Source organism: Phaethon aethereus (genome assembly GCF_964289735.1).
Source record: "Phaethon aethereus genome assembly, chromosome: 3".
Classification (NCBI taxonomy): domain Eukaryota; kingdom Metazoa; phylum Chordata; class Aves; order Phaethontiformes; family Phaethontidae; genus Phaethon; species Phaethon aethereus.
Window position 1 is genome coordinate 2,435,535 of NC_138576.1, and position 23,483 is coordinate 2,459,017.

The 23,483-nt window shown below is 39.4% G+C and overlaps 1 protein-coding gene across 1 annotated transcript in view; it reads right to left on the reverse strand.

Annotated features, from left to right (window-relative positions):
- KIF13B (kinesin family member 13B) overlaps positions 1-23,483 on the reverse strand; it is a gene marked incomplete at its 5' end in the record, with an annotated part of 127,798 nt that overhangs the window by 8,881 nt on the left and 95,434 nt on the right. Inside the window, 8 exons of the mRNA XM_081997575.1 lie at positions 6,222-6,355; positions 7,283-7,400; positions 15,749-15,802; positions 16,482-16,559; positions 17,557-17,709; positions 18,657-18,749; positions 20,318-20,494; positions 21,635-21,759. Coding sequence (XP_081853701.1) covers positions 6,222-6,355; positions 7,283-7,400; positions 15,749-15,802; positions 16,482-16,559; positions 17,557-17,709; positions 18,657-18,749; positions 20,318-20,494; positions 21,635-21,759 — 932 coding nt within the window. The remainder of the gene's footprint in view (positions 1-6,221; positions 6,356-7,282; positions 7,401-15,748; positions 15,803-16,481; positions 16,560-17,556; positions 17,710-18,656; positions 18,750-20,317; positions 20,495-21,634; positions 21,760-23,483) is intronic.

Consider the following 23,483-nt stretch of genomic DNA (forward strand, 5'->3'; position numbering starts at 1 on the left):
GTAGACAGCGACTGCTAAACTAGACATACATATTTACCCAATGGCAAAACATGACTTTTTTACAGTGATAATTTTTGGCACAATTTCTTCAACCACGCTGACGAAATACGGAGCAAGAGAGAACATGAAAGCAATCTACTTTAAAGCATCTTTGCATCTTTGTAGAACAAAAATGGCTTTTAAGAGCTGCCACTTTGTGCAGTGCGTTTATAACTATTTCTCAGCGTGAATTTGCACAATATTTTCTGGTCAGATGCAAGGTCAGTTTGCACATACTTCGAGGCGACCAAAAGCTGTGTCGTTACTTGTGATGATCGTAATCTGGAGACCAACCTGGTATATTGGTGAGCTTGAATGGGAAAAGCGAATGTGTATCTCACCCCCCTTATAGAGGCACCAAAATTAATCCAGAATGACCTCTTTTTTCATCCCATATATTTCATATATATAATGGCAACCTCTTCAATGAGCTCAAAAAAAACCCACACTTGGTATTTCAATGACATTAAACATTTTGTAAAATGCCTCTGACTATGGTGACTGATGACTTCAGCACAAAGCCTGTTGTCTTCACATCACTGGATGAAAATCCTTCAACGTTAGCATCCAAAATGCAGAAAGCTCAGTGGCAGTTAACAGAACAGACTGGGCCAGTGCATGCAAGAATTATCCTCCAAGCTGCAGAAACGGTCCAGCCAAGGTTATAGCTGATGCAATCCTAAAAGGGCATTATCAGAAAACTTCCACTGCTCTTGTCTATGCTTTACCATCCGCAGATAGGAACGACTGAGCTCAAGGACTGTCATGCTGACAGTATTATGTTCACATCACCATTTAAAAGCAGCTATTGGAAACTTCCGCAGCAGGGCATAACAGTTGCTTCATTAAATGTAGATTTAAACCAGTTTTGAGCACTCGGGATAAAATACTTTCACAAGACATACACAGCAATGCAGTAAGAGTTCTGAATCCCCTAGTACATAGCCAAAAAAAGGTGAATCCATTTTGAAAAGGTGTCCCCCCCCCCCAATATTTCTCTCTGCCCTCAATTTTAAAGTCATTAATCATTCAAATATAAAATCTCCTGCATTCCAAAAGAAGATCTGAAACCCAGTACAAGTCTGTTGGTTTTTTGGTGTGTGTTTGTTTTCTTCTCTAAAGACATTGTGCATTTAAATATTAACCCAAGCAAAACCCGCTTATTCCACCTTCTGCATGTGGAACATTTCAGCCTGTAATAATACTTTTGAATTCCATGTTTCTAATATACTTTATGCAAAATTAACCATACCGTTTTTTATGTGGTTAAATTACTTCATTCTTAGGTCTGGGCAGATTAAAAGGGTAATTCATAACCATTTTCAAGTTAGTTCATAAAGAAGTTTCAGTGGTTTGCTCTAAGAACTTTAAAAGCCAGTCTTCCATACTCATTCTCATTAAAAACTATTTGTATGAGGATGATAGCAAAAACTGAACTGAGAAAGAAATCAAAACACTAACAACTTGGTCACAAGCACTAGACACATACGAGCTCAGCTGGCCACAGAGGATCTGTTGAGCTATGGTGATTATAGCATCCAATCAATTCTTTATTTGAAACTCTGAAAAAAGCTTTCGAGATTTTAAAGAAGGTTCTCGCAGGCCACATTATTTACATTTGATTAAGGAATGTCAGTTCTAGCAATTACACTATGCACCATGCACATCTATGAAACTGTTATTTTTTAATGCACCGCCAGAAAAAAGCTTTTGTCTATTTAGATAGCTTTTCATTAACTGCATTTCATTATTTTTTAAGATTAATTACTACATCTGCATCAGAAGGTGCAAGAGAAAAAAACTGAGAGCTGCCCTCTCCATGTATCACATGTCTGCATTTCTACACCACAAATCAAAAATGAATTACATTAGCGTATGGAAATTCAAATAGTTTATTATTTTTTTTAACATAGCTGTGACTCAAGACCTCTCAAGTAAGTCATGTGCTAACAAAAAGACATGTGAGCATGCAACAAGGTTCTCGAGTATGAAGGTGACCAAAATCCACTTACCGAATGCACATTGGTCAGAAGAATGTGCTCCTGCCACAGCAATGTCAAAAAACAGAAACCGAAATTTAATATGTACATTTTTAATGTCAGCACCCAATGATGCCCTAAAATGTAATTACAGGGGAGGTTCCTGGAGATCAACTGGGTCAGAAGGTAAAGAACAGTAATTCTGCTTGGTGCACACTATGAAAGCCTCAGCATGTTAATACAAAAAGACAAGCTTCAAGAGCATGTACATAATATAATTAAGCACAGATAGGTGAAACTCTGATTCTCCATCCACCTACATATTGTACACAAGTATTTTAAACTTTTCCCCATCAGCAATAAAGTTTGGTAAGGCTTTAAATCTTGCACACTGCGGTACTAAGCTTTTTAAAGAATAGGCTAGGAAAATAAAAAGCAATTCTAGCAATCCAAAAAGGTTTAAATTGTTGGCTTTTTTTTTTTTTTTATTTACAGACTACTGGCAATTAATTTAAAGGCATCAGATAATGGAGAAAATAGGCATTTTCTAACTTAAAAGTATATAAACAGCTTCATCAGAAACCAATCTTTTAGGTACATAAACAGCTTCATCGGAAGCCGTTCTGCTAGTTACATAAAGAATCCTATTATGCCAAATTAATTCAATCTAACTAATTAGAGAGCAGGAAGTTCTTTCAATTATTTTATGTGCTGTCTGAGAAACACACTTGAATACGAGAGCAGATTTCATTAATTGCGGTTCATTATTCTCCAGATTAGTTACTAAACTTGCATCAGAAGGTCAAAGACAGCAATTTTGTTAGCTGCCACCACCTTGACTGGAATGTCTCTGCATTTTTGAAACTCAGGCAACCAGAGACTACAAACAAAAACAGCACTGGGAAAGACCATTTTGTTAAGATAACTTTTGTATGTGCTCGCTTACTTTGAGGTTGATGCCAGCCTAAACAATGGCATATAACTGAAATAAAAAGTTGCTAAAATTAAAAAAAAAAAAAGGTATTTTCAGAAGGAGTGATCAGAAGTCCATCTTCTGTTTACTCACACAGAACCAGAGATTCGGTAACACATCCACTGGGAGAGCTGCTTGGTCATGACGAACTTAACTTCCGTTATAAACTTGGAAAAATGTTAAGTACTGCTCCCTTGGAAATGTTGTTCAAAAGCACAAAAACAACTTAGGCATAAGACCCTGCTTACAAGGCACAACAAAACAAATCCGATGCTTTCTGCAGAAATGTACAGCCACCTAACCCCAATAATTTAACTATAACATATTGGAGGTTTAATACAACAGCTGGGGCAGCCATCTAGGTCAAGATGGTTCACCAGCATTTTTCCAGAATGGGTTTTAATGACATTAGATAATTAAGTACTCTCAAATAGTATAACAGATCTGCACTGAAAAGGGAGCTTGACAAGATTGGGAAGAATTGGGAAATTCTCTTTCACTGTAGTTGTTTGATGAACCAGGAGAAAGTGATAAGCTGATCCACTTAGCTTTTTGGTATTTATGTTCAAAACCTGTTATTGCATATCTGCTCGTTTGCTTTTAGCCAGGAAAGGATGATTGAGGTCTTTCCAGTTGCTTTGTAAACCATTTCTTTAGTCATTTCTATTTCTGAACGTAGCTCTCCCAATTTGTTGTTTACAGCAACAGAAGTCCATCGGTTCCTGGTTAGGGGTCGGATTCCTTTGCAATTACAGTCAAAAAATCCTTTTGCCTTCACCTCCCCCTTCTGCTTTTTGTAGTTCACCATCTACTCTCACCTTGCACGTGCATTTATGTCCCCTGCCGCTGTGTATCGAAGTTTTATTCCTCCACAGAACTAAGATGCATTGTTCTGTATTTTCTGAGACTCAGAAATACCATTTTTTATGTCTTCCCCATTGCGCAGCTTACTACAGTTATGCAAGAATTACTAGCTTGCTGTCCCGCTCTGGCAGGTTAGCAATAAGGTCTTAAAGCTAGTTGCCAAACACTGGTCCCGCAGCAGCCCCATCACCCACCAAGTACAAGAGCCATTCATCACCGCCGCCATTTGAATCCTTCTGGCCGCATTTGCATCATCAGGCCATTATAAAGAAACAGCAAGAAAGATTACGAGACATGATATTTATGATCTTAAAGCCCGTCACACTACAACAGCACCCCTTTATTTTTTGTGCTGCACAGAGGAAGCTGTAGCTAATTCCGTAGCAGTTCTTTCCAGTTTTGCTCTCTCTTCGATGCGCTGTGGTTGCTACAGGAGTGAAGAGGCCCTGTGTGTTTACTGACAGAGCTGCGAAGAGCATCTATAAACCTCTCCAACCAGCGCGGTGTATTTGTAAAACAATTGACTTGTTCTATTACAAAACTAAATGCAGCAACTAATTTTAAGATTTCATTTTCTTTTACGGGTCCAGTGGTCCGGGACAAACTTAGGTTGCTTTCCAATGCAATCAAGCATTAAAACATCACACGCTCCTGTTTATATACTAGCTTTTATTTCTTAAAAACTAGGCAGAAATAGCATTCCCTCCTGTTAAAAATTGTTGCAGTCATGATCCGATTACTTGAGTTTCCATAGAAATTCATGATATAAATTAAAATCTCTTAAAATAGATGTCTGTAGTTTAAAAACTGACTTCAAGACAAATAACACAAGACTGATCTTGAACGGTAGGAAGGAGTGGGAACAGGCGGTTAGACTAGAAGCAGGAAATTAGGCCTCGCTTCTAGTCTCAGCTCCAATTGATTCAGTAAGAATTCAAGAAGTTGTGAAAGGCTCTCACTGCAATCGTAAAGAGCACCTATTTGCATCTTTCGATACCTGAATACCTTCAAGAAAGCCACTGTCTTAATTTTAATTCTCTAAACTTGATAGATGAGTAAGGGTATACATTCCAGTCTCGACACTAAGGCTGTTGTAAACAGAAGGCAACATGAAAATGTAAAGCATTAAATTAGGTAAGATTTGGGAGGAAAATTCGCTCTTGTTATTACTTTGACTGTGTTTTTATTCGCTACGAACCAAAAATATTTCAAATTTTCCTTATTTTTATGTGTGCCAGGTTTGTCATAAGTTACTTTTAAAAATACTTAAGTGTTAGTATATTTATTTTTGGTCTATTTACCTATTTAGTATTTCACTGTAGTTCTACAATGACAAAACAACTTCCTGTAATCCTCAGACATTCTTATAGTGGCAAGTTTAGTTGTAGGAAACAATGGAACAGAATGTCTGGATCCAGCCACAAAAAATAGTTGCTTGGGAATTTTAGGGTTTGTTTTGTTTGGAGAAAGTTATCCTTTAAACATTTGTCTGAATGTCAAGAGGTAAGGAAAGGTCTAAGTTAACAGGTAGAGTGCTTCCAGAACTCCAGACTAGTTAACAAGATGACAGCAGAGTTAGCTGGACGGTGAATAAAGCATGGACAGAATGGACTTCCACAAACTTTAAGACATGAGATCTGGCTCCAGATTTACCTTCATAACAGTTTGTTAAATTGTCAATTGTCCAGACTTACAATATGGAGGACTATTACTTTATAAATAAACTATAGCCTCTCAAATAAATGAGCTAGTATTATTTATAATGGGATTCTGTATTCCATCTTTTTCTTTAAAAGACAGTAGCTTTTTCAAGTCTGCTTGACCATGACTTAGCAACTGCTCAGAGCACAGAAGTCACATCTGGACCAGGTGGAGTTTTGCAGCACAGCATCCAAAAAAACCCCAAGAAAATCAAATGCTTCTCTGACGGGTGGAATAGACGAGAGACTGAACGAAAGCAACTGTCCGAAGTACATGGCAAAAGGTGACATGAGCTGGGGCAAGGGGTGGGAGTGAATGGTATATGAAATAACAAATTAAAAATAGACTTACATTTTCCACTTGGCAATACACAAACAACACTAAGTGCACTTCATAAATTTTACTATTGTTGCTGCAAGTGGTATTACCATAAATCACGCTGGTAGTGTACTTGGCACTTCTAAAAAGCCAAGTGGGCTGAGTGTATCAATAAGTTTAAACAGCTCCACTATCTCTGGACAGAATGGAGGGGAAATGCATCACGAGGCTTTACTATGACTAAAAGCTTGGTTTGCACTGCAACAACATATAAAATAGCACTTTGCCAGCAAGTCTAACAGCACTCACCAATATTACTGCATAGCCTATTTGATTTAATTTTTTACCTGCTGTGCAAGGGGAGAAGTCTGCCTGCCCTTTTTCTCATCTCTAACAGGAAAGAGAGACTTCAGCAGCTTTGGCATCTGAGGCACGAAGGACTTTACAGGATTCAGATAGGAAGCAGCAAGGCTACTAATGCCTGTTGGAAAGAATAAAAAATGAGAACAGCTATGCTGGAGGGGAGGGAAATAAGCCCTAAAAAACCCCAAAAGACAAAACACAGCAACATCTTCCAGTGGTCAAAGCATTAGACAAAGAAAGGCATTGAGTGCATGCTCCTCCCTTCAAAGGGATATATGAATTCGGGTAGGTCTTAATCTGTGGCCCCAGTGCACAGAAATTTGTTTTCATCACATGGTGTGAAAAAGCCTGCTGTTTGCAACTGGAAACACAAAGTGCTTTATAATGTGCAGAAGCAGGAAAAAAAATATAATCAAGCCGCATAATCAAAAAAGGACGTCCATACAACACACAATTTTAATGATAATTACAAAAATCACTAGAAGTAAAAGATGAGAAGATAAAAGTTAAAACGAGAAAAAAATGTTAGGAGCATTCTACTCTTCTTGCTTATACTGCTGGTTTTTCTACTCTTCCTTGACAAAACCTAGTTAGACATACAAAACATCACTGTATATCTCTGTGTCCTCAGTTATACATTAGCTGCAAAATATCTATGCAATTCCAGAGCTCCTTATTTTCCATAACATTAGCAGTCTTACCATCTTTGCTGTTTTACTCACATAACAGATAGCACTTTCTGAGCCCAGTTACCTTTTGGCTTTAGAAATTGAGCTTCTGAGATAAAGACTGCATCTTCAGACAACTTTAACCACGTGCCATTTAGCAGAAGTAGTAACAGAGTCAAAGGAACTGCTAGTTAGAGTAGCCTAGAGTCTGGGTAGCTCAGCCACAACTGCTAGATGTTCACAGAGAGGGAATTGCACGGACATTGCTCTGGAGATGAAATGTCTCTGCATCTCTGAAAGTAGCTCAGCTTTATCTGACATTCAGGAACTTCACTCCATTTTTATGACAGTTGTCTTAGCTTTAGGAAAGCCCTTACCCGGATCAGGAGAGTGGTTTTGCTGTCCAGAGCCTGGCAGAGAGGTACGAGATGGACTAATGCCTCTACTGGAATTTGTGGCACCTTGGGATACATCTTGCTGACTCTCCCATCGGCCCTAGGGGAAAAAAAAAGTTGTATTTTTTGAAGTTAGCACACCAGCGAGAGTACAGCAATACTAACAGACCATGCTAGCCTGCACAGCCCCTTTGCAAAGTTCAGAATGCACAGAGCTGAGGAAAGACCCTTCCCCAGAGGCACTTTTAGTTGAAACACCCAGTCCTGCAAAGATAAGCACCCTTAGCTCCCATCTCCCATAAGCATCAAGGCACACAAAAAGTCTACTTATAGACCTTAAAGCTATAATAGTTCACTCAATTGCACAGCTGTGTTTTGGAAGTCACAATGAGGTGAAAAGTCACAGCCAGGAGAACGTAAAATAGTGCTGTCTGCCCAAAATTCCTAAATATTTTGCATATCTGCTCAGGAAGCAGTCACAAGTGAAACCTGGATACAGAGTGTCAGAGAGATGGGCTGAGGACAGACAGCTCTGAACACGAAAAGAAATAGGATCTTAGACCTAAAGCCTGGGCATTAGCGCCTAAGGTCAGATAATGGATGAGCTGATCAGATCAAGAGGAAGGAACCATGGTACCACAATTTTTCTATCAGCCTGGAAAAGAGAAAGATGGAATACATGACGACAAGCTGCGGAAACCAGGAGCCAAGAAAAAGATTCAGTAAAGACAGGTTAGAGTTTTGACATGGTTAGTGAAAATGACACACAATGATTTTCAGACCTGCTAGAGCCTGAGTGTAGATGAGGTAGGAAGAAGCAGTGACAGAGAAGGCAGTAGGCCATCTACCTTCCCAAGGCCCCGGGATTATCTAGTTGGGTTTTCACATGGATCCCAAGGGAGGTACACACCATTCTGCACATAGGGTGCGATTTTTCTCGCTTTTACAAATGTCCGCTGCGGTTTTGCATCTTTCATCTCAACCTTGCAGGTCAGAAGCTGGCTCAATGACAAAGTCTCCTGGCTAACGGAGAGAATCTCCAAGCTAGTATTTCACACCAGTGCACAAATGTCAAGAGTCTACAAGGCCAAATTGTTTTTTTCCGAACTCTATCATCTTGATCTGTAGAATCTTTCACAGATTTGCCTGCAATGATTACACTAAATGACTGGCCAGAGGGTGTCTCTGTTGAAAGTTTCATGTGGACACAAGACAGTATATTGCTTCACCAGACTGAGCACCATGTTAGGTGTGCAGTGCTGAAAAGTAGGCACTGAAATCCATGTGGTTGCCCTGCAAATTTCTGATATAAGCACACTCGCAACGCCTGTCAAAGTGATTCTTCACACTGCCAAAGAGCAGGCTCTAATACAGCTACATGGTGCTAATTTACTTTATTTATAGGAGTTCAGGCAACTCAATATCCATTTAGAGATCCTGGTCTCAAATGCTACAAGAAGTCTCAATGTCTTGTGGAAAAGTGTTGTCCTATTCAGGTAGCAGAGTGCCCTCAGGACTGCAAGCTTGCAAAGTTTCACCTTTCCAGAAATAGAGGTTGCAAAGACAGAATGGTGCAGCCAAACCGATACAAATTGAAGTGTGACCCCACTTCTGGTAAAGAGTTATGCTATGGTTGGTACAATTATCTGTCCGTGTCTGGATTATATTGTATCTGTACCTTGCTTGTTCTTTCAAAAGACATAACAGAAAGATAAATGCTTTCACAACGAGATGGTAGAGCAAACATACTAGAAAGGAGTCACAAGGGATGGACAGACGTGCTACATCCCAGACCACAAGTTTTATGTATTTGTTCCTGGGGGAACAAGGGGAAACGTGCCTTTTCAAGAAGCTTCACACTGTTGGATGCAAGGAAATAATCTGACCTTGAATAGAAAAATGACAGGCAGCTAAACTAATCTTAATTGTAACTTGAAGTCATGAATGTTTCACAAATAATAAATAAGCTGGATAGGAGGAATAGATTTCTCCAATGGGTTGAAGGTCACAAGGAGCAGCCCAGAGCAAAAATCGTTTCCATTTGGATCTATAAGTTAGTCCCATAGAAGCTCTCCTGCTTTGAATAGCAAGTAACTTGCACTTTTGCAGACCAGCACCTGCCTTCAGAGCTCTACTAGCAATCATCCATATTATTAGATGTAGAGACAACAGGCGCCGTTTCTGTGAAGTAACATTTGGCATGCCTAAAGACTAACGGATGTCTGAGTTGACTGGAGGCAGCCATCCTGAACGTCAAAGATGACGTAACACAGACTGGGACTAGCAATTGTATCAGGGGTTTGTTTAGTCTTGTATTTCTGAGGACTTTAAGCCTCAAACCTTTAAGGTGTTTAAGACTTTCTTGAAAGCTTCCTGCTCTATCAGTGTGGATGACAGAGCTGTTCTACCCATACCTTAAGCCCCCAACTTAAGCATTATCTTTGACCTGCAACTCATTTACTTAAACACATTAAAAAGTCATGCCTACGCCTGGAAAATTCTTTCCACAAAACATTTCTATGAAATGGTCTTTCCTATACCACTCCCCAGAAACTCTTATGCAGGCTTTTGCTGTCTTGTGTTACTTTCAGGTGGCCTTGCTGCACGCAGTCTCGCTCCACTTAAACCCATTCAAAATACTGCTTCGGAGACTGCTTTCTTATCCTGCCATTTTGATCAGCAGACATTGAAAGGCAGCATGGAAACAGCCAGCAACTCCAGATTATGCTCAAACGGTCTTCCCCTTCAGGATGTGAAATGTTTCCTGCAGTCTCCTTCTCGGTCTCCTGCTGACAGGTTAGTTTGCAGGAGAAGAGCCAAAACACAAGAAAAGAGTTCGTACTCTATCCAGATGGGAAGAAATACTCAGTGTGAATCAGTATTTTCTGGATGCACCACTGAAGGAGTTTAAAAAAAAGAACAACATTATTTGGTGGGTAGTCATCACAAGACTCAAACAGTCTTGAAATACTGGTTGGTTTTGTTGCCTTCTGGTCTGGTCTGCCATCAGCCTGGTAGACACTGGCATTACGTTAAGAAAAAGAACTCTGGAAGAACACAAAGCATCTGAAGGCTTCTTTTTGGAGGACATAATGACGTTTGATTAGTGTTACTTTTGGATCATAGGATAATGATCCACTTACTGAAGACAAATGGACAAAGGTGACATGTCTTAGTAATTTTCTATCTATAGGCCAAGTCTAAGTGCTTCTGGAGACCAGAGACATAAGAAACAGAAAGAGTATTATGGGAAAGTTTTCTAGCTTAGTAGAACGCTGACACAATGCAGGTAAGGAGCAACTGAACCATTTTCTGAATCACGATTTGTTGAGTCAGAAGTGCCCTTCATTGGCTGTTCCAACAAAAAACAATTTCAGGCAAGTATCTTGACTTTGTAGACCCGTTCAAAGAATTATTCAAAAATTGGAGTAGGTAAGAAATAGAGCAAAAGACTTTCAGACTATTCATCCTGGACGGACAGAATGGCAAGATTTAGTGACTTTTGCTTAGGAAAAGCTTTCTTACGATCTTTAGGATATTTTGCTTCAGCCTTAATATTATGGATGACTACATTTTCTACACAATTTTAATTTAATATTCTATATTTTTCCGAGTTAAATAAAATGCAGGTCCTGAGGAACGGGGATAAGCACTTGAGAATAGGATTTGTCTGGCCATATACTTAAAGCACGCTGGGTTTAGAGGGAGTGGAAAGATCATCATTTTAGACTGAAGGTCATATTTGTTAGGGGTAATGTGAGCCTCAACTCTGAGATGACAGCACACCATTAAAAAGTAGGTAAATCAGGGCAACAGGTGGAGAAACATTTGCAAAAGAAAATACTGAAGGCAACTGAAAGGGTCAACTGTCATGTGAAAAATCTGCAGAGGCAAAAGGTAGTTCATGAATGATTGATTTCACTGAACTGGACTGAAAGATAACCCACAGCAATCTCACAAAAAGAAAAAAAAATATAAGAATTATTAACTATATTAACTTGATCAAGTTCCCAAGTATCACATACACGTTATATAGCACTCTCAACATGATTGCTTTGTGCATTTGCTAACTGAAACGCTTAAAGTCTAAGCAATTGGTATTATTTAAGTGCTGTGAATCTTTCCTCTATCAAGAAGGGTGGTGAGAGAAAGGAAGGAAGCTTGTAAATCATTTGACCAGAGGAGCCATCATTTCATGAATATATTTGGTCTCTGCCAAGTGACCAAACAGAGGTCAAGTGACTTAATTTAACAAATCAAAAATAGCCACCGGAAGAACGCATGTCCCTTGATGTATTTTGATACAGAGCTGTTTATAAAGTGGTTTATTTCTATAATAACTTCTCCTCCTCCTCCTCTGCCTTCCCTTCTTTCACACATCCTCCATGAAAAACACCAGGGAATTTACTCAGGTCAGCACTGATATGCACAAAATCTTACAGAGTAAATATGGGTGATCACTACCCAAGTCATCTGTAGGCTTTACCTGACAACAGTTCTTTTCTTGAAGTTGACAAACCGTTAAAATGCTGCCACTGGGTAAGAGAAATGAATAGTTCTTGCATTTTATTATTTTAGCAGTTCAGAAAAAGCTTAGGAAAAGGTGACCATGTAGCACTTAAATATAAGCATACAGCTGGGACAAAAGGCACTTGTTCTCACAAACAGGGAGATTATTCATGTTGATCTACATGGTACCAATTTGGTGAAAAAACTCTGGTTCCCAGTAAAACTTGAAGGTTAAGTGGCACAATTTTCTCTTACTTGGCTTCTGGATACAAGGCTTTTGACCTACAAACTACTCGACTTTTGGGAAAGGAAGGACGACTATCAAAGGGGTTGTTGGGGGTTGCAGTTGTTCAGCCTGGAGAAGAGAAGGTTCCAGGCTTATTGCAGCTGCCAGGGCTTAAGGGGGCTGACGAGAAAGATAGGGACAGACTTTTTAGCAGGGCCTGTAGAAATAAGACAAGGGGTAATGGTTTTAAACTAAAAGAGGGGAGATTCAGACTAGATAGAAGGAAGAAATTCTTTACGATGAGGGTGGTGAACCCCTGGCCCCGGTTGCCCAGAGAGGTGGTCGATGCCTCATCCCTGGAAACACCCCAGGTCAGGTTGGACGGGGCTCTGAGCAACCTGCTCTGGGTGAAGATGTCCCTGCTCGCTGCAGGGGGTTGGACTAGATGGCCTCTAACGGTCCCTTTCCACCCAAACTATTCTATGATTCTATGAAAAACAACTCAGTATGTGACTATAGTCTGAAGAAGACTAGTAAAACAATTCAGAGGTGCCTTCCATTCTTTGTGCATCTGACTCATCCAGTTTAAGTCAACTGACTTTTTAAACTTCCACTGCAAACACCCTGGAATGTAAAAATCCAGCTCCGTACCTTATTTCACCACTAAGAGACTCTATACTCCTGCATCACCTGACATGTGCTTATGTGCAAGATGAAATAAAACTCATCTCACTCTCCCATAACTATATCTGTAGTGATAACAGAAGTAAAAATTGTCTCTTTCTTATTTAAGCAAGCAGATATAACTTAAAGGTGAGATCAAACGGAGTCCTGTTAACCTAATAAGAAATACCTGTAAGCCTGTATTCTGAAGTAAATTTAGAAGGCATCTCCTTGCCTTCTCAGCCAGTTAGGTAGTGTGATCTTATGAATTATTATTAAAAAAAAAATCCCAATGGTGACTTAAATATTTCACATGAATGCATATCTCAGTGAGAGAGTCATCCTGCTCTTTGGAAGCTCTCTGTGGTGTCAGTACACAGAGATCATCTTTAATGTTTTTTCAAAATGTGCCAAACCCACACTTCCACTGCAGTCCTGGAGAAGGGCTTTTCTAGCTCTCCATGGGGATGTAGCCACCCATCTATGTTGGTAGTATCAAAGATTCAATTATGGCTGCAAGATGAATCCAAGTCCTAATTCTGGAAACTTCTGATCTGCCTGTTTTACTTGCACCAACACCAGCTTTACTTCTTATTCTAACTTGTTTAATATTCTTGTTTACAGGGGAATGAGTCCTGGCTATTCATATGCTGAAGAATGAAGCAGAGTCCACATTCATAATTTTACCAGTATGAATGGTGCTTTACATACAGGAATGAGACTCAAGAGCCCTTTCCACAAAGCTAAAAATCCATGGTAAAGACAGCAGGAATGCAAGGAATAATAATGTTAAAATTAGAGAGAAAAATGAAGCAATGGAATAAAAGTTAAGGAGAGAAATATTCTGAAATGCGTCAAGGGCTTCCATTAACATTAAAGTACGCAAGCTCGACAGATTAGTTCTGCACCCAATTCAGGACACCGTTACTATCCTGTGAATGATGTTTCTTATGATACAATAAACTACTTGTTTGAGATTAGCTTCTTATAGTCACTTGTAAACAAAACCAAATTCCTGGTAAAATAATGATTCATCACTGCTGGAGACTTTTTTCACTAAATTTCTCTGCAAGTGACAAAGACATCTAACTTAGTTGAAACTCAGCATATCAAGGCATTCTCACATCATTTATGCTAAAACAGATAGGACTGATATCACCAGTGTGCTTTATGATGTCTGTGTGCCATAGGAACATTTAAGAATTTGTTTACCATTTCACTGTGATTAGAAAAGCTTTCATTCATCTCCCTACGGAAAGCGAACCAGAGATCCATTTGAAATCAGAAATTTCTAACAGGGCAGTTTGCACCCGCCATGTCCTGAGTAACAAGTGCCTTGAAATGAAGCACGCTGCCAGCAAGGAGGTGAGCTACACAATCTCAGCACCATGTTACAACAGTACAACGAGGTTGTCAGTGACTACATCAACCACGGTGAAGAGCTGCAAAAACCCATGCAAACCACTACGGATTAACTCTGGTTAACCAAAGCTTGGTACAACTAAGGGGACAAACAGTCGTTGCTCCAAGAGTGCTAACATGGTACTAAGGATAAACATGTTTTCCATTGGCCCAGTGTTAATTTAAAATAATTCTTTCATAGAAATCAAGAGTCATTAACACTGAACTATCTGAAGCCATAAAGCCTGAGAAAAATTTGGAAGAAACTCTCAACGCTTATCTCATCTCCAAGCTAATGCACACATGACTGGCACGTATTTGCTTGCTTTCATGTCTATCTTTTTTTTTTTTTTTTTGAGCTGAGATGGGGTCATTTCTGAAATAACTTCACCCTGTCCAAAGGACTGCAAGAATTGGCATTAAATAGCTATAGCTCTGTAACAAACCATAAGATGCACCCAAGAAGAAGAAACTTCTCTCATTTGTACCAGTTTCACACTGTGTTAATGACAGGCTTTGCAATGGAAAAACTCATTTGCTGTGTACTATGCAAATGAGACACCACCAGCAGCATCTTCAAAGCAGAAATAAAAGCGTTTAAGTGCGCAAAATAAACTTTATAGTGAGATAAAATTATTATCCCACTCATTAGGTGGACCTAATGCATTACCTCTGCTGGCACCTTTGGACTCTGAAACATGCAATGAAAGAAGTCATTGAGGGGAAGGGAGGAGAAAAACAGAAATCATTAAGAACTCTGGTCTTTAATTTTTACTTTGAAAACCTACAATATTGAAACATCCCACAGTTCTCTCCAAATAGAAGTTGCTATAAGCACTTTATCACCTGCACATATTTTAGCATTCTCTACATGGATCAGATGTAGCAGATTTAGCAACCAATGCTAGAGCACTACATCAAAATTCTATTATTCTGTGCAACTGCATTATGCATTAAAATGCCTTGTCACCACTAGATTCTCCCTTTCAAAATGAGTACACGCTCGCTGGGCAGAATATCTATCACCAGAAGACGCTTCAGTTTATCCAGTTTTTGGAAAACAAGTTTAAATTGAATCTTTCACTTTTTAAAGAAATACTTTTGATCTATACTGTTATTTTAAAAGAGTGTAATGGGCTGAATTATCGTCCCATCGCAAGCTTAAAACTGCTGGTTTCCCTCTGAAGGTCAGAGACTCTCTTCATAGGCCTCTATTCTGTCCTAGAGGTGGGCCTGACCTTACATGTGAACCCAAATTTACCCAGAAAGTTTGCATCCACCCAGGTGAAAGCTTTGGAAGAGCTCTGAAGCTTGACGATGAGAAAATTTCCCCTGACAAGCGCATTCTTGTGTGATGGATGGCTGCATTTAATCTCGTCTGCTCAACTCAGGTCTGCCATTGCACAGCCTGCAGCGGCTGGCAGCAGCGCTATGTGACTGACAAAGGCCTGGGAACCTTCCCAGAGAGGTCTAGTGTGGCCCATCCTAAGCTAGTTATGTCCTAGGAACAGTCCCCAGGATACAAGGAGCACATGGTTGTGCCCCATCTTCTACAGATGTTTCCCACTTATGCCCCTGTAACTGCTATAGTGTAGTCACTGTAGCTACTTTTCTTCTACAGATTTCCCAGGAGACCTTCAGATACTTACCCGGTTACTGCTCAGGTTATAAGGGGGTGCTAAATCTTGGCGGCTTCCAGAAAGCTGAAATAGTTAAAGCAAGCAGAATTATTCCTTAACAAAAACTTAAAGAACTGGTAAGTATCTTGATAAACATGAGGAAGGGTGAAAAGAAATTGTTTTGCAGTTAAAGCAGAACTGAAATACAAGAGATGAAAGGTGAAATCCTGATTAATGATCTGGAAAGAGCCTGAATTTGACAAGTTTGATTACCAGTTCTACCAAAGCATTTCATTCCAAATTTTGGACAACAGAAGCCTCACCTTTCTTATGCACTAAACAGGAAAAGATAATGTCCCTACACCACTGCTACAAATTTTAAGTTCAGTAAATACTTGTAACTTGCTTTCAAATCTTCTAAAGAAAAAGAAAAATACAAATCTTCAACCTGATAGCTAGATGAATCAACCTCCAGTGTTAAGAAAAAATAAAGCTAAGTTCTTTTTACATTGTTTTTCCAGATGGTCTGGATTTATGGGGGTGCTTTTGAGCATACTAGCCTGCATGATGAAAGCATGAATATGTGCAGATTTTGTCTCCGCTTAGCGATTTACATGCTCACAAATAGCACAGACAAACAGAAGGGTCAAACAGAAGGAAATTTATTGCTATACTCCATGACTCTGGCATCACAGGGACCTGTCATTGAAAGATTGGACTTGCTGCCCTCAGAACGCTGCAGATGCCAGCATGGAATACTCACCCGATTCACATTGGGAGAGCTCAGGCTCCTGCGGCAGAGTTTTCCTTTTCCCATTAGCTGCTCTTTTACAGCAACTTCCTGCCAATCATAGAGAAGCAAAACAAAGAAAATATGTGTGTTTTGCAAGAATCTAAGCTCCAATCATCCCAGGATAGTTTTATCTATATAAGAAAAACGTTTCTAAACAGCCTTACGGCACAGGCTCCTGTCTGTAAAGTCTACTGTAATCTAAAACTTGCACATAACATTGCTAGAAGTGTAAAAGTGGATAAACTCTTAACATCTAGTATTTTGCTGCTTGGCACACGTAGGATCTTACAGTTCTGATTCTAGGAGACGACTGACTGATGATGCGAAGACTAAGGCTACCTTTCCTAGCTGAGCTCCTATTTTAATCCTTTAAACTAATTATATATGACAGGAAAGTTGCTTTCAATACTTAGAGTGCATCACATTTCACTATTAATTTATAGTGGGCAGGCACATACTCTAGCTTGTTTTGCATCATTTTTTTTTGTACTTGCATAATTTATATCCAGAAGAACAGTTCTCAATAAATGTTTTTCTCTCTTGTGTTTTTCCTGGTAAACAGATCAAGTTACAGTATTTAATATTAACCCAATCAATGTCTATTTACTGACAGAACAGGTTTGGTTATTTCAAGGTAGAATATGGGCAAAATGACAAGAATTCTACTAGCAACTTCAGAAACGATTACTAAAGCCCAAGCTTCAGAAAGCAAAAGCTAACGCCACACACCTACTTTTTCTGAACCGTAATTAGCAATAAGCTGTCTTAAAACCAAACCAAGGATCCTGTAATAGTGCATTTAATGTAAAGCTCCCAGTTGCATCCATCCATATTGCAGGTAGTTGAGTGATAACCTGTCTGTAAAGAGAGCTACAGTTGCTTCTTTGGATGTTTGCCACACGCACACTTTGTAAGGCTGAGGTATGCAGTGAAGTGGTGTTTTTGGTTTATTAGCCACCGTATGCACTTATGAGAACATTTGCATTGCCATACACTCTTCTCGGTAAGCATATTCTCTGCTGTCTGCTACAGCCTAAAAACAGACCTGGCGCAGACGATCCAAGGTGAGAATGTTCTCCACAGCCAGCACACTCCGCAAGTACTTCTCAATATAGGCTTCAGAGTCGGCTGAAGCTGCATCTTCAACATTTGCTGCCATTCTGGCTAGTGCCTCCCGCTCTTCAGCTCCTTGAGCATCCTAGGAAGATGAAAAGAAATTACATCCTTTTAAAATAAAATAAAAGTCTCCCACATCAGTCCTGAAGAAAACGCATTTTTAAAACACACAGGACAGATTCGACATTGTTTGTCCTTAAGGTCAGGGGAAGATTCAGACGCCTTGTTGGAGGTTTCTAAACATAAGCCACATTATGTTGAAGGAATGCATGCCGTGCAAACTGTATAGGTGCTCCTACCACTGTCACAGACATCATCTCAAGCTACATGTGGTTATTGTTCTTTCGGTTTTCTTTTGGAGATCCTCCAGTGAGACACTGACATTGGTTAGCAAAAGGGTTGCATTTGGATATTTTGTAATTAAAAAGTGCTCAAACACATTCAAGGTGTTACCTATCCTGTGAGGAAAACAAAATTTCAAGTGACTTGCAAGAAAAAGTAGAGCATTGCTTGAGAAACATTTCAACGCAGAGTGCTAAATACAGCAGAACATAAAAGACAGTGTCAGGCAGCAATCAGACTTTTGGCTCTTCGTGTGTTAATGTTTTTACAAGTGCTCTGATAGAGCATCTGTTTGCAAGGAAAGGATTAGCATCTATGAACATGCTCAGGAATCAAGAGTTGCATAAAGACATTACTTGGAAAAAGCCACTTTGTTATTTCTTCCATATCCTCATGCTCCCTACATTAGGCACTTCACCTACCCATCTTTACTCCCCCTTTTTCTCTCTCTTTAAAGTGTTTCTTCAAGGATCTGAGCAAATAGATGCTCACTCAACAAAATACATAGTGACACTGATAAGACACAGGTTGCTGCTAAGTCACAGCATGTAAAGGAATATGCTTAATCTTTTACAAGCACCATAGTTCATGCTTGCAGCAGCCAGAGCTAGCATGCTCAAAATAAGGGAAAAAATCAGAAAGATAGAGGCTCTTAGCCAATTTCAGATACTCTGATTTGTTATTCACCTCTGGAATATTTGAGACTATCTCAAAAGTGACACCACAGCCAGGAATGGAACTTCGGTGAGACATTCTTCGGAGGAAACTCTGCGCAAAACCCTGTGGGGAGACAAAAAAAAAAAGGGGAAACATTTCTTGCTTTAAGGAAAACATGGTTTAAGATAGTTCAACTGAAGTAAATATAGTTTACAATGAAAGAAGTCCAAACCCAAAAGACTAGCCAATAAATATGTAAGAGTCAAAGATTTTAACTTGGAGACAAATCATTTGCTGTCTGTATTTTAGATACAGAGAAAGGATTAACTTCCTTCATTGCAAGGTGACTGCTTAACCAGCACAGAAAGCATTTGCTAGTTCTAGAGGGTTTTTTTTTTTTTTTTTGATAGAGCCCTAGGTGACTTGTCTTGAATATTGACAAGTACAGACATTAAATTCTTGACCAAAGAGATCGTTACGAAGAATGATTTAAGGGGCATGGTCATTGTTTATGCTGACTTGGCGCCTTGCAGGGTTAAGAACTGGACTGTTGAATTAATGCAGAGATGAGTCATTCAAAGATGCTGCTGAGATGAACACCCGGGAAAGGTTATTGATGAGGATTTTTAGAAACCTAGCAAGAAATCCAAAGATTCCATGTTGAATAAAAGTAAAAAACATAATTGATTAAATCATAGAAAACAGAATTGACGAAGACTTAACACAACTGTAATTACTGGCATGCTCAATTTATCTATTGAATACACTCTTCCATTCTATATGAGAAAAAATTCACTGCTTTCTGAGAAAAAGCTTTTGCCCTGTAGTTCTTCTATTCCTAGCTCTAAAAGCAGTTTAGAGTTGCCTACAGGTTTCTGGGTGTGACCACACCTCTTCTGCTCTTGCTTCAGATTTTAACTACAGATATGCAAACAGAATAACAATTCAGGCTTTCTGCTTTGTCATTGTCACTGCTAGGGGAAGCTGGATTCTGAGACAATGCTGGACAAACTCTTCCTCACCAACTTTCTCAAGAATAAAATATTTTTCAGGAGATGATGCTGCAAATGGAATGACAACCTTCTGCTTTCTATTTATCAAACATCCTGCTCTCACCTACACATTATCGTAAAAGCACAAGGCAACTGGAAAACATAAAGACCAAGAGTAATGAACTTTGAGAAATTCCATAAGGGGACCTCTGCTCCAACTATTGCTAGTTTAACTCTAAATATCTGGATGCACAAATAGAAATGGTTAGCAGTAATGTGTGAACATACCATAGGAGTAGGCAAACACAGAAGTTTCTTCTGATACACAGTTTTTGCAAAACATGAACTCCAAGCTCATAAGAAGTTAACTCTTTCTACTTTTTCCAGTGATTGTGGATAAAGCTCGTGGTAGTTAATACAAATAATACACAATCTCTCATACTTAGATGCCATTGAGCCTTCCAAAAAAAAAGATGCATTATCATCCGCAATACAAAAGATACTATAAAAATTACTTGGCAGCTTAAAGTCTCGATGCATGCCACTGATACTGTGCTTCCATTTCAGGCAGAGATGAAGGTAGATACAAGAAAATAAGAGCCATAGCAGCAGCACATTGCACAAATCACAGCCTTCCCCGCTTCAAGCAGTGATAAACATGGGGCAGAGTGAAAGTGTGAAGGATTATAGAAGACATACCTGTCTGCCATACACGTTAACACAAATGCGCTTGCGTAACACTAACTGCATTTCTGCAGGATGGCTGAGCTGGACAGTGGCTCTCACAATAAGGTAAACTCTTTCATCTGCTGCTGTTCCTTTACTGAGTTGGATACAGTCATGGACTGTGGAATCCCACGAGGCTTCTGCTTTCACCTGCAAAGGAAAAAAATGTATCCTCTAATAAGCATAATTAGGTGTATAATTAACTGTAATTAATTAAGCATAATTAACAAAAATACATAATACATAAATTTTGAGAGTCAGCTTCTCCATTTCACTCCCTATGAAGAAAAATCCATGCACTTTAGGAGAGGCCATTTAAAAATCAAGATTAGTTTGCCAAATGAAGATGCTGGGATTAAAAATGCCAACTTGCTCAAACTCTGGAACATTTCCTCTTGGGGGGAAAAAAAAAAATCTTTGAATACCCCAGATCACTGCAAAAAAATTGTAAAATATGCAGAATTACAGGACCATTGGCCTAATTTATTAGGATAAACCAGAGAGCAACAGAGATTGCAGTGAAAAATCTTCCACCACATCACATAACTCTCCCATCTGTATTTGAGAAACAACTTCGCTGAAACATTTCGAGCAACAGAGCAAAAGCTGAAATTTCTCTTCTTGAATGTTCAAATATAAGTATTACTGAAGATTTAAATGGTTTATCTTCAAGCCATAAGAAAAACAGCTTGGTGGCCATCTTTCCAGGCTTTAAAAACAAAACAGAACAAAAAACCCTACCAAAATCATCAGGAATAAAGCTCCTCTAAAAATATAAAAAGAAATATGTTTTAGAGTAAGGACCAAAATTGTAAGGTAAAAAAAAATAAACGAGAGATTCTAAACCGAATAGCAAAAATTATAAACCAATAATAGTGAAGTTGTAAAACTATGAGCTATGTGGCAAAATGGAGTGTGTCAAACGTAACAATGCAGAGGTAACTATGTTAACCGTAGCAACAGTTAAGATTGTTTGCTTTTTCAGCTGGGGGCTTCCGTACTCTAATTAGCTCAGGAGATTGGTTTATGTTTTTTTAAACAGGAACTCAGAATCTCAAGCTTTTGTAATGTTTGGATTTAGATGAAGGAAGATCCTTGAGCTTCATTCTTTTTCAAGTCATGGTTACACTTCTAGCAAATATTCCTTGAAAACACGAAGTCAGTCATACAAGAAACAAGTGTTGCATCCTTTGTATGCTGTCTTTGATGCATTATTTTCACATCTGAATATATAAAGAGAGCAATTAAGCGACTCCTAAACTAAATATACTGGTCTGCATCACTGCTTACCTCACTATCATGATGCTTCACAATCTGCAGTTCAAAGAATTCCTCCTCCTCTTCTGCAACAAGAGTAGCATCCCACCCACCCGCTTCTGGGTCATCAAGGTTATCTTGGGAACTGAAGTCATCAGCTAGAAATAAAAGTGAATGCAGAAAGTGAGGAGACATAAAGCAATTATCCTTTTTAAAAACATCCGGCAAGTCATGAATTCACATTTTCATCACTAATGCTCCAGCTCTTACACTCTACCTACAAAAGAGAAGCTCCCTGCATTGTTCCACTTCAAAAAGAATCCCATTTCTACACAGAAAGTGTGCACAAAGATCTGGGACACAGACTCAAGTGCGCCTTATGAAGTCCTCTATTGTGCAGGAATCTTCCCCAGCTGTAAACATCCCCGTCTTGTCCACAAGCATATTTTCAGCACGACTGCTCAATCACAGTAAGTATGTTGCTCATTTGGCATTAGTTAGGTGTTGTGGGTTGTTTAAAATAAAAATAATCTGCTGGTTGAACAAGTGAAAATACAGTACTTTTCGATCATGATTAAACAAACCCTTCATCTGGTTTTTGAGGGGAAGCTCAACCTGTTCTGGCTTGAGTCCCTCACCATGAATGAATTACTAACTAGCTCCTCTCTGACACCATTTGAACAAACCATAAAAGTAAACAGGATTGCAGCAAAGCCCTCCTCTGCTGGTTATGGCTGGGATAGAGTTAATTTCCTTCGTAGTAGCTAGTACGGGGCTGTGTTTTGGATTTGTGCTGAAAACAGTGTCGATAATACTGGGACGTTTTCATTGCTGCTGAGCAGTGCTTACACGGAGCCAAGGTCTTTCCTGCCTCTCACCCCACCCCAGCAGCGAGGAGGCTGGGGGGGCACAAGAAGCTGGGACGGACACAGCCAGGACAGCTGACCCCAGCTTGCCCAAGGGACCATACCATACGATGTCATGCTCAGCATATAAAGTTGGGGGAAGAAGAAGGAAGAGGGGGACATTAGGAGTTACGGTATATGTCTTCCCAAGTAACCGTTATGTGTGATGGAGCCCTGCTGTCCTGGAGATGGCTGAACCCCTGCCTGCCGGTGGGGAGCAGTGAATGAATTCTTTGTTTTGCTCTGCTTGTGTGCGTGGCTTTTGCTTTATTTATTAAACTGTCTTTACCTCAACGCATGAGTTTTCTCACTTTTACTCTTCCGATTCTCTCCCCCATCCTCCTGTGCGGGGAGTGAGTGAGCGGCTGCGTGGGCCTTAATTGCTGGCTGGGGTTAAACCACACCACCTCCTCTCAACAGGCAGAATGCCACCTCCCCACTCTCACCTGACGCTTCTAATCCAAGTGTTAATCCTCTCTTAAACATCTTAAGAAGGAGTTGTTCAACTGATTAGGCACTGTTGGCTCCCTGGACTACTCTGGGGTTGCCGCTTTCTTGGCTACAATTTCCCATCTTTGGTAGAAGCATCTGACAAATACAGTATTTGAACTGGATCTTGTATTTGGATGTACATACACTGTTTAAACAAACACATATGATCACACTTTGTAAAACTAACCTGAGCTTATCATGCCATGTTTTTTTGATATGTGGACGTTATTAGCAGTAACTTCACATTTTCTTCTAAGTCATCCGTAAAGAAATTATAGGATATAGCATCGGTGATATATCCTTGTAAGACCTCAGAAAGAACATTCCCAACAATAATTTTTTCTTTACACCGGCTTTTGCTGTTCACTCCCTTAGGTGTACTCATTTTGCTAGTTCACTAATTTAATATCTGCAAAACACTGGGATTATTAAAATCTATGGTTCCTTCCATATATAATGCCGTGTATTTTGAAACATTAAACAAT